Source organism: Liolophura sinensis, chromosome 9 (genome assembly GCF_032854445.1).
Source record: "Liolophura sinensis isolate JHLJ2023 chromosome 9, CUHK_Ljap_v2, whole genome shotgun sequence".
NCBI lineage: Eukaryota > Metazoa > Mollusca > Polyplacophora > Chitonida > Chitonidae > Liolophura > Liolophura sinensis.
The window spans coordinates 23,753,403-23,765,032 of NC_088303.1; the positions used below are offsets into that span (position 1 = coordinate 23,753,403).

At 39.1% G+C, this 11,630-nt stretch overlaps 2 protein-coding genes across 3 annotated transcripts in view; both read right to left on the reverse strand.

The window, feature by feature from the left end:
- The window catches only part of LOC135474710 (uncharacterized), a 40,298-nt gene extending 34,886 nt beyond the window's left edge, over positions 1-5,412 (reverse strand). For both annotated transcript variants that reach the window (XM_064754274.1, XM_064754273.1), the window contains exons 1-5: positions 5,221-5,412; positions 4,591-4,730; positions 3,410-3,650; positions 2,686-2,847; positions 1,268-1,441 (exon numbers count right to left, since the gene is read on the reverse strand). In XM_064754274.1, coding sequence (XP_064610344.1) covers positions 1,268-1,441; positions 2,686-2,847; positions 3,410-3,650; positions 4,591-4,730; positions 5,221-5,296 — 793 coding nt within the window. In that variant the 5' untranslated portion in view covers positions 5,297-5,412. The remainder of the gene's footprint in view (positions 1-1,267; positions 1,442-2,685; positions 2,848-3,409; positions 3,651-4,590; positions 4,731-5,220) is intronic.
- Positions 5,413-7,357: 1,945 nt separating this feature from the next.
- LOC135475719 (caveolin-3-like) lies at positions 7,358-9,025 on the reverse strand. Its single transcript, XM_064755652.1, has 2 exons — positions 8,969-9,025; positions 7,358-7,681 (listed from the first exon to the last, which is right to left on the reverse strand). Exons 1-2 carry the CDS (start codon positions 9,023-9,025, stop codon positions 7,358-7,360), a joined length of 381 nt encoding a protein of 126 aa, XP_064611722.1.
- Positions 9,026-11,630: the final 2,605 nt, after the last annotated feature.

The window sequence follows — 11,630 nt, forward strand, 5'->3', positions numbered from 1 at the left end:
CTATACTATGCTAAGCATAGAATTAGCCAGCTACCATGGCTACCCTTCCACCTGTTCAATAATTTGAATGTCCTGTTTTCAGAATTTTTAACACTGGGAGAGATAGCAAGAGTCCGAAATATTATTTGGACACCGTGCCTAACCAAATAGCCTCAAAAAGAGCTGTTTGACTGGATACCTGCTTCACACTCCTGACTAACCCCTTGTGTACAACACTGTGTGTATTACAACCGGTTTAGGGTCTTCAGTAAAATTGCGACCGGGATGGTCACTGTCATTTATCTTCATTCCATGTCTAACGAAGATAGGAAAACTCGCCAAGGCGTTCTCAGTTAACAAGACATTTATTATACGTAACAACATGGGTGAGTCTGAGGTCAACCCCCAAACCCCTTTTCCTTCCTGCCTACTTGATAAGCAACCATATTTATACTTACAATTGTTGTTTACTTAACTATTAGTAACAGCTGCTGGTTTCAGGTATAAACTTGTTCTTTAATTACAAATACTGACTGATTAGTCAAATGCACGTGTGGAAAGTTAATCCCCACACTTAATCTACTTAACTATCCATGTTAACAAGCTGGACACAGTTGACTGCCCAGTCTATAGCTTGATTTAACTATTCATATGTCACATGTCTATTATAACTATTTTACATGTGCATTACATAAGGCCACTACATATGTGGACACAGCCTGTGTGTAACTTGTTTACTAGTGATGTACATGAATTATTAGGATGATCAGTATATAGCTGGTCATAGTATTATGGAAGTGCCAGTTTTAATAGCCTGCGACTACCCACCTTAAAGTTTTGTTCTGCACCCAAGTGCAACAGGGGCTATTCTATTACTTTGGTGCAAATTTGATAATTTAATTGTCACAGGTGAAATCAAAGTAGCACGGGATGCCCAGGCCTGAGAAGCACAAACTGTGATGCCTTAGTGTGACCTTAATGAAGTTTGAAGATAAGCATTGATTTTTATGTCTGCCATGGCAGTTTACAGCTGCTCTTGTCATTAACAATGAAAATGTCATTGGTTAGTAATCAGTTTTACACAGCAAACAGTTCTGAAGTCAATTTGCCTTTTATTTATTTGAGGTTTTAGTCTACAATGTCTCAATGAATGAATCAGAGATTATAGCTTAATGCCACTTCACCAGTATTGCAGTCATATTGTAGCAAAAGGCTCTGAGGAAGTGCATTAGGGAATTATTTTCACGAATATTTTCATCTCCATGACACTGTGCTTTGGACTTCCTACCTGTTGAACAAATGGGCTGATCGCAGACCTCAGTGTTGTGTTTCTTCCCTGGGCACTGGTAGGCCTCAACACCTGTAGCATCGTCTTGGCACATCCTCTCTCTGCTTCTATGGCCGGCATTACACGTCACAGAGCACCTTGACCACTCGCTCCACTCTGTCCAACTCTCTTTTACTTAATGTACAAGTCAATAGTTAGTTCACAATTTTGGCCACTTTACAATGGACAATGTTACATACTGAAAAGTTAGCTGATTTCATAAAGATAAGTACACCAGTCAACTGATCAAAACTATCATTGTTCTTTTGAAACAGAGTAAGCCATAGTTGTCTCCCTTGATCCACTTTGCAACACGGGCTTAGTACTATCTTTAAAGGCAAAGAACACACTAGCATAACGTCCGAAGACAATTGAAAATGGCTCGGGGAAATAATCTGATTGATTTTTATAACAGTTTTCAATCTAGTAAAATGCATTTAAAACGTTGGATTCTATTGTGGTCTTTTCTGACCATATTGGGGGTGATGTCACTTAAGTTTTTTGCCACCTGACACACACAGATTGCTATGTTCCATCATTCAAAATGCATCTTCATTTAGAACTAGGAATATTGACCCTATGGACCAAACTCTTTTAGGCCAAAAAATATTGCTGTGACATCACTGATACCCTCTGGGTGACCACAGGCTATCATTAAATGCATTTTAATCGTTTAGAAAAATTCTAAAAAAAATATATCAAACTATTTCCCCAGACAGTGTTTAATGATCTGTCATCTGATAAATACTTTATTTTAGTGCTTTCTTTGCCATTTAAGATGCTTACTTCCAATAATTGCATTGTATGCTACAAAAAACTATTTTTCTTTTCCCTGCTGAAACAGTGCTTGATTAGCCTTTAGTATAATTCATTATAAATTTCTTATACGTTTTTCATTTTTGTAATATTTACAAAATGAGAAATTCAGCCAAACTATGTCTTGTAATAACCAGTGTCTTGCAATGCATTCATAAAGATTAGCAGGCAAGCTTTGTAGAATTCATACCATAAATTAAGTGTAACAAATTTAGGATTAGAAATTTTGGCCTAGCATCACATTATACTTCCAGGGCTTGATACAGCCAGCTGAATAATTAAGGTACCCTTCTGATTCTCAAAACTACAGCAACCTGCGGATGGTTGTGGGTTTTCCCCGGGCTCTGCCCGGTTTCTTCCCACCATATGGCTGGCCGCCATCGTATATGTGAAATATTCTTGAGAACAGTGTAAAATATCAATCAAATAAATAAATAAATAAACTGATTCTCAAAGCTGTCAAATTCACCATTTTTTAATCTCAAACTTCTCACTACTGACCCATTTTGGCAGGTTCAAAAGTGCCCTGGATCAGTCCCTGACTTTCATGCAGGCCTACTTACAGTCACAGGATTGAAGGTTACAAGGTTCTGTCTGTGCACTGTCCCCTGGGCAGTGTAAACCTGGGTCTGACACCACACAGGAACGTTCTCTGGTCCGCACACCATCTCCACAAGAAAACGTACAGGGGCCCCAGTCCTCCCAGGCACCCCAGGAGGTGGTCTCTGTAAGACAGGAGGAAAGTTCAATCTGATTATCATGCCTGCATGTATATGTACATTGTGCATTTTTTGATATATTTCTTTATTTATTTATTTATCTGATTGGTGTTTTATGCCATACTCAAGAGTATTTCATTTATACAACGGCAGCCAGCATTATAGTGGGAGAAAACCAGACAGAGCCCAACCCCCAACCATCTGCAGGTGGCTGACAGACCTATTTGATATGTACATGTAAGTACCTCACAATAATTCTGGCAGAATTTTTATTCAACTTTTCACTTGATAGTGGAAACATTTTGTTATTTTGTGACATTTGATAAATTTCTAAACAGAAAAACTGAAGTCCTGGTATCAATGCAGGAATTATTTGCATATCAAGTCATGAAAATATTAACTTAAAGCAATATCCTACTATTTTTAGCTAACTCACAGACATCTTGCCTTGCATAATTTGTACGCTACATAATAGATACCAGGTGGTACTTTTTATACAGTGAACATGCTGTGATATAAATTAATGTTCATGTTTATGAGTATGATAAAGTGGGTAGGCTAAATGTACCAGGACAACTAAGGAGTTCAGGTTTGCATGTCTTTGTGTCAGTATCCTCCCCTTGGCAGGTCACACCCGTCAGCGGGTCGTTTTGACACTGTCTTCTTCGCATCTTCTCCCCGACTGTGCCACAGGTTACAGAGCAGGATGACCAGGGACTCCAGTTGCTCCAGCCTCGCCCTGCTTCACCGGCCATGCTAGACGCATCAACAGTTTTAGCTTCCTCCTCTGCCACTAGGGCATCAAGATCCTACCATCAAACACAATGGGGTCATTATATGTCAAATCAGTCCCCCAAGAGATGTTTTTTACACTGAGCCCTTGAATTTTTCTGAAAAGAAAAATTCTTAAAAATACCTTGGCATATTTATGAGGAGAGTCTATAGCTCCAAATTCCAATTTTTTGTTTTTTGAGACATGGCTTTTTAGAAACACTATATATTGCTTCATTTTCAACATTGCTGGAAGGTTCTCCCACAGCTTTGCCCGGTGTCTGCCCACCATAATGCTGGCCGCTGTCGCATAAGTGAAATATCCTTGAGTACAACATAAAACACCAATTAAAATAAATAAATCAATAAATTCTTGAAAGGTTAATTTGCTCTGGAAACATTTTTGATAGCTGTGATTTGTTATTCAATGTGATTTGCGGTCTGAGAGTCTGATTAATGGTTTACTTACCCAGCCTTTCAGAATATCTTGAGAAAAAAACATATGCCACTTGCTTGGCTCTTTTTAAAATTTAATTACAATAGGGGGGCCTCTGTGGCTCAGTTGGTTAGTGCACCACTGACCCATGAGCCTCTCACCAATGCAGTCGCAGTGAGTTCAAGTCCAGCTCATGCTGGCTTCCTCTCCAGCTGTACGTAGGAAGGTCTGTCATCAACCTGAAGATGGTCGTAGGTTTCCCCCTGGGCTCTGCCAGGTTTCCTCCCACCATAATGCTGGTCGTCATCGTATAAGTCAAATATTCTTGATTATGGCGTCAGACACCAATCAAATAAATAAATAATTACATCATAATTAAGAACAACTTTTGAATTTTGCAATTAGCTCATAAAAGCATTTTCAGATAATTACCAAAGTTCACTTTTTGAAGTTTGAAATGGCTGTGGAGCTGAATTAGATATTTATATACTTATCCTTTATTTGTTAAGCTGATGCATATAGTTATAATTATACGTCCATACCTGCAATACAGGATCACTCGCTTGTCTCTTCTTCAACACCCTGTACTTATTATTTGCAGGGTGACTGAACAGCTTACTGACATTCCACTGGGTTTTGCCCAAGGCAGCTGTGTTTGTGCTGGGTGACCTCCATGAACTCCCTGTAACCATTTGTAATCTGCCCATGATTAGAATTACAGCGAGAAACGATATTAGGCAAGCAGATAGAAATCTTGTTCAATTAAGTTTAAAAAAAAAAAAACAAACATTTAATTTAATTGAACTAGATCTAAGCTACTACCCGATAGCGGTGTATCAATAGGCCTACGGTAGGCTCTAAAGGAAGTTTGACATAGGTTTATGCTACATGTATAAGCCTATATATGTACGCACCCGTATGTCCTGCATTTATTCGTCAAAGCCAAATTTCCATGTTCTGGCTGGAGATAATGTCTTGCTCCAACTACAAACAATGTTCTACATTTCAGGATAACCAAGTATGTATATTAAAACAGACCTATATGCCAGTACTAAAATTAAGGCTTTATCTGGGTTATCTATTAAGATGTCTTGCCAAACGAAGTCTAGAGTAAATCTTCATATCGAAAAAATAAAATAAAAGTGTATCTTCGCCTGTATTCCTCATCCTACCTTCAGCCGGAAGACGCCATTGTGGTAAAATGACAGCTGTAAGCACGATGGAAAGTACCAAGGGCGATGACAGCATTATCTTTAACCATGAGAAACTTTGCTAACTACATGTCTTCCATAAAAATCCTTCCAGAAATTAGTCAAAAACACTGCTAAAACATTATCCAGGAAAACATATCACCCTCATCGGAAAGTTCGTTCGAATGTACCGCGCAGGCGTTGTTGGGGGCGGAGGACAAGTTATCTCCCCTTACATGGAATCCTGCGTGGGTTGTTGCCCTTGCTTGAATATCTGACGCGATCCTTCTAATTCAATTTACAGCAGAATGTCCTGGCTTGTTTTGTCACAACTGATATGTACATTATTTGTGAGCGGCATGGAAAATGACAATGGTTTACATATTATTACATTACTACCCGCCCCTTACCCCAAACACAAAATTAGAAACTTCGGTGCCATGTCATGTAGACCTACATGTAGGCCCTATGTGAATCTTCTTATCTTTCAATAATGTTTACATTCCCTCTCATATCGTATGAACTTGCGTTTGAGGCGTTTAGTCTGTTTGAGGCGTTTAATCAGAAATGTATAATAGTCTCGCGGGCTTCCGTGGTTCAGTTGGCTAGCGCGCTAGCGCAGCGTAATGACCCATGAGCCTCTCACCTATGCGGTCGCTGTGAATTCAAGGCCAGCTCATGCTGGCTTCCTTCCGGCCGTATGTATGTCTGCCAGCAACCTGCAGATGGTCGTGACTTTCCCCCGGGCTCTGTCCGGTTTCCTCCCACCCTAATGCTTGCCGCCGTCGTACAAGTCAAATATTCTTGAGTACGGCGTAAAACACCAGTCAAATAAATAAATACATCTACAGATTGATTTTCTGCCTTCATTCTTTAGCGGGCTAGAGGGGCACACCAACTCAGGAACCTCTCACCTGATGCGGTCACGCGCAAAACACCAATCAACACCAATGAATAAATAAATAAATAAACTTGCGTTAAATACTTTTCCTGTCGTGACACTGTGTTGACTGTCCAGTCGTCAAATGTTTTCCGTCAGTCGTTACAATGGACTTCGGAAGTGTTATGTAAAGTGTTATGTTAAGTGTCTAGGGTAGAGAGCGGCTCATGCGCTGTAAGGAGTATATCCCGTCGTCATAATAATCCTACAGGAATAACACTCTAATAATAGGCCTGTAGGCATACATCACGTCCAAGAGGAACAAAGAATTGGCGATAGGCGATAAGCCTACTGAGAGGACATGTTATTATTTTAGTACTGAGGAAAAGTATTCTGTTAAGTGTTATTTACATAGAGGTCGATATCATATACCATAATTACTGACTTTCCATTAGGTCGATTAAATGGTATTTTAGCCCACAGTCGATGTTGTTTTAGAGAGCACAAAATACACGTTGGCTAATGGTGTGACCTGTTAAAGAATGGTGTAATTTTTGGAATCCCATATGTAGGCCTACACTAGATTAACTGAATGTAGTACATTATGTCAAATTGTTTGCCACTTGTCAAACGTGTAAATGTACATATATATCTTTTTGGTTTTGTCCCTATATGTCAACTCCTCTGTCAACCAAAAGAATCGCGGATAGCGTATGTTACAAGTATTGTATTATGTCCTTTCTGTGGCGAATTAATTGAGTGGTTAGGTGTACATGTATGTCACCGAAGTTTCTTATGCATTCTAACAGACCTTCTCTTAATGGATATATAAAGCCCACAACAGCTTGGACCCAGTCTCCACTGAAAACTCTTGATGACGTAAAACGGGTTATTCAGTATATATGGTCCTCTCTTCGGCCTTTATATTTTAAAGCCTTCGAAATTACCTTTGTCTCCACACTCACTTTATAAGCAAATTTTTGAAATGTTGACAGAAGAAATGACAAAACTAAATGTATTTATAGCAGTATGCAGACGTTTTATTGCAGATTTGCTTGAATTTGAATTTGAAAATAAGTTGTTTTAAATAAAGTGGGATAAGTTGTTTTTCACAACATTCCATTAGTTATTATCGTTATCCAGCATAATTAATTGATATACTGTATTAATAGATATAATTAATGGCGTTTCCAGTCATATTTTCTTCACTTTCCTCCCCTTACAAAGCAATCGAGTCTTTCACTTTTTACAAGCATGGAATACAGTACCCACAGATTCACAAATTGGATCCAAACAACAACTCAGACACATTCTAAACAACTTCTTGAATGGTGTACAGTTGATCTCCAGCCATTTCAGGTAGGGTGTGATGTACCAGATGTGGTAGAAGGCCGTCTCAGCGAAAATACAACCCCAGTTCATGGCGATGCACAGTCCACAACAGAGAGTGGCGATGTTGTAACACAGCTGTTTCCAGAGAGTGAAGCATTTGTAGGTGAATTTCCAGACACAGTTCATAGAACGGATTCCTTCCGGCTCGGCCAGCACATCTTCAAAGGCCACCTGAAAAGAACACCAAAACATATTTCATTATGAATTGTTCTTATTGCTCCATTAATAGTTATGCCATCACATTCTGATCTGCCCTGTTTGCTATGGGAAAACGTACAAAGAAAATGAAAAGCCAGCTCGACTAAGTGATTCGTTCTAATCCTTAAAATTTTGAAATTAAAGTCAAGAACGGTAATAGATTCTGTCTTACGTTCCTGAACGCTTGACAAAGGAGATCACGTAATCGAACTTTGCTTTGGTTCAGTGGTCTGCGTCTTAACAGCTAAAGGTTTGACCGGATCGAGCTGAAGCGCGCTAGTTTCTTCCCGGCATGTTTCGCTCCGCTACCTGCTCTGTTTCTTTTTTCTTTTTTTTTCAGTAAGTTACCAAAGCTGACAAAAAATAAGATGTCAGCCTTTCGATATAAGAGTACTTGTTCAGTGATATGGGGAAATTATATACGTACTCTTCGGAGAGGCTTCAAAGAGAATGCTTTGTTTAAGTTCAAAAAGCATCAAAGTATAATTTGCAAAATGAGAAGGCTTAAACGCAAGTAAAGATTTGCATGGGTATACCTGATGCTATGAACTGCTACTACAGATACAAACACAGCAGTTCCTTGACTTAGAATGGGAAGGTATTCCTGCGACATGCAGATGGTCGTGGATTTCCACCGGGCTTTGTTCTCCAGCCATAATGCTGACCCCCGTCGTATAAGTGAAATATTCTTGAGGTAGGCGTAAGACACAAATCAAATAAATAAATAAATAAATCCTTGACTTAGATCATGAGTTTCATAAGCATTTATCAGCATCTATGATTCACTGTAAAACCGCCCGAATTTAAGTATTTCTTATTTAACACGCATTTCTGGTATAATTAACATAATTATACACCCCACCCCCACCAAATGCGAGAGAAAGCAAGTGATACGTTGTACGTTTTTATCTTTGTTGTATGGTTAACCACTGAACAAGTATCTGCTACACCCTATGATGTGGAGAAATGCAATTAACTGCATTCGCAAGACTATAGGGATATTGCCTCGTTTAAAATCTCTTGTTTTGATATCTGAGTTTGTAATCACAAGCTTCATTTCTACCATGAAGTCAATCATTACATTTTAAACTCATGCTCGCAGACAACAATGTGTAACTAAACTAAAACAATGTATCACCGTAATTCATATTTAATCTTCCGACATGAAGCATTACTTGTTGTGCAAAACATTACTCTACTGGTATTTCCTCAAAATGGCATTTACTGTGGCCTGCCTATTGAAGATGGACTTGACCATACCTGGATATGCTGATTAATGTCGTTGGGGTCACGATTGTCCAAGTTGAAATCAGCCATGATTATGTTGTTTTTCTTCAAGATTGCCCAAACTTACAACTGCAATACTGTCGTCGATCTCTGGTGCACAAGTGGTACACCTGGCTTGGCTGGGTATTTAAGTACTCGTCGACCTGCACATGTTCTGCGTCGCTAACATTGACCATTGTTTGTCACGTGCTCAGAGCAGGTCAGTACGTGCATACTGACCAGTTGCGGTTCCGTTATAGTCACCTTAAGCCGTTTCCTTAGATGTAATCGGCTGGTTTTGTCTGAACCTGCACTGGTAAGATTATGCAAACCTATTTTGCCAGTTATAATAGACGCTTTCCAAACGAACTATTGTTTAACATGCAGGTGTGAAAGATGTAGATTATATGTACCCATACAATACAATAGTACCTCTATTGTGCACCCAGCATGAACACGTGGTCTGTTTATTAACAAGTTAATGAGACACATAATATCAATTCATTCCTTAAATGAAAAGAGATAGTGGAGTCTGTCCATGTACATTTACCTCTATATGTGCTTTCAGTTCTACATATACAATTTTAAAAAATCTACTCCCATGCACTTGTCACTGCTTCGCTTTGTATTTGCCGACCTTGTAGATTAACTGAAAAGAATGATTTAAGTGTTAGAACGTTATATTTGCTTGCGGAATTATCTTTTATCAACATTATGCCTATATGTTGTATGTATGTATGCTTGTTTTACGTTGTATTTAGCACTTTTTCAGTGATTTAACGGCAAGGAATCATTGGCTGTGTGTACATGTACTGTGTCTTCTTGTGGCAGGGCGAGTCCATGTCGACAAGGTCCACTGAAGTGTCGCGTCGAAGACACAAGACATGACACAACTCCCAGTCACATTATATTGAGACGGGGCCACCCAGTTGTGTCCTTGCTAGCGTGGCAGTAACGAGCACCATTTTGTAAAGTCTTTGGTATGGCCAAATCCGGATTTTCTCCCGGGTCTCTCTTCGTTCGGACACTTTAACCATTACGCCATCGAATGAATGAATGATTGATTATGGCTTAACTCCACATCGGCAATATTTCAGCCATATCGTGGCGAGAACAAGATGAAAACGCGAGGCGGTTGAGGTTTCCGATATGGTGGTGAGAACATCAAAAGCGAAACATAAATGTTCGGACATATTTAAAATCAGAAAAGAACAACCAAAACCAGTTAAAACTCGAAAACCAGCATGTTTTAAAAATAGTATATCAAGAAATCTATATGTCTATAACTTTTTATCTATAAATATTTATGACAATTAAAATTTATATCTTATTATAAAGGCCAATGGCGCCAGCGATGCTGTCAAACAAATCATATATAGAGTTGACTGTGTAGGATCTTTGCCGGACATGGACAAGGTCTACGTAGTCAACCAGGATATGTCTGATGCCATATTGGGCATCACATCCAACACACTGGGGAGTACTGCTCCTATCCAGGATGAAAGTTTAACCCTAGCCTCTGCAGAAAAGATAGATGAATCTGGAAGACGAAGAAAAGTGACCCGCTGTTCTAAGAAAGCTGCAGCAGCAACCCTTTATTTCAGGAAAACTTTGCTGAATTATAAGAGGATTTGTATTGGATTTATTATATCTATGTAGATCAAACACCAGTTTAGGCCGTGAAAGAAGCCAGGGAGGTGACTCCGGAAAAGACACCGGAGCTATTTCCTCTAGCTTGATGTTAGCTTCTACAATATGGTCCAGTACACCAAGACCGAACGAAGGGATCTTATTGGGACATTTATTAAATTTGTCTACATAAGATAGATTGAAAACACAGTCGTAGGCAGGGGTTGTTGGATGAGCTTTAAGCTTTGTAGCATATTGAATGTCGGTTTTATACGTCGGCTATATAAAGAAGGCTCATTACCCTCATGGTATAAACTCTCCACTTGCGAGGTTCTAAAAGCACCAAGGCTTAGCCTCAAACCTTGGTGATGAACAGAATCAAACATTTTAGAATATACTCCTACCGGAACCGTAAATGATGGACCCACAGTCCAATTTAGACCTCAACAGAGAACGATATAGATTGAGTAAAACAGATCGGCCAGCACCCCAATCGGTGCTAAATATATCGAGAGCCTTTGTACATTTATCTTTAAGCATTTTTATATGAGGTATAAAAAGATAGCTTACTATCAAATATTATACCTAAAAATTTAGTTTCTCCAACAATTTTAACCTGTTCACCACAAAAATTAAGCTCGGGGTCAAGATGAAGTTTCCCTTTATTACAAAAATGCATGCCGACGGTTTTAGACGTTGAAAATCTAAAACCGTTTTCAGTTGCCTATTTCTCGATCTTATTGAGACAAAGCTGCAACTGACGTTCAATGTTATTCATATTTTTAGCTCGGTATAGCATAGTATATAAGGAAATCATCCACGTATAAGGAACCCTCTGTTTGTTTGTTTTTGCTAAGCTATTTATTTCTATGCTGAACAATGTCGGCGATGATATTCTGCCTTGAGGAACACCCATTTCCAGCTCATGAGAGTCGGGAAGAGTGGACCCACTCGAACCTGAAACTGACGATCAGATAAAAATTCTGATATGAATATTGGTATTAGGCCTTTAAGGCCCATGTCAGCA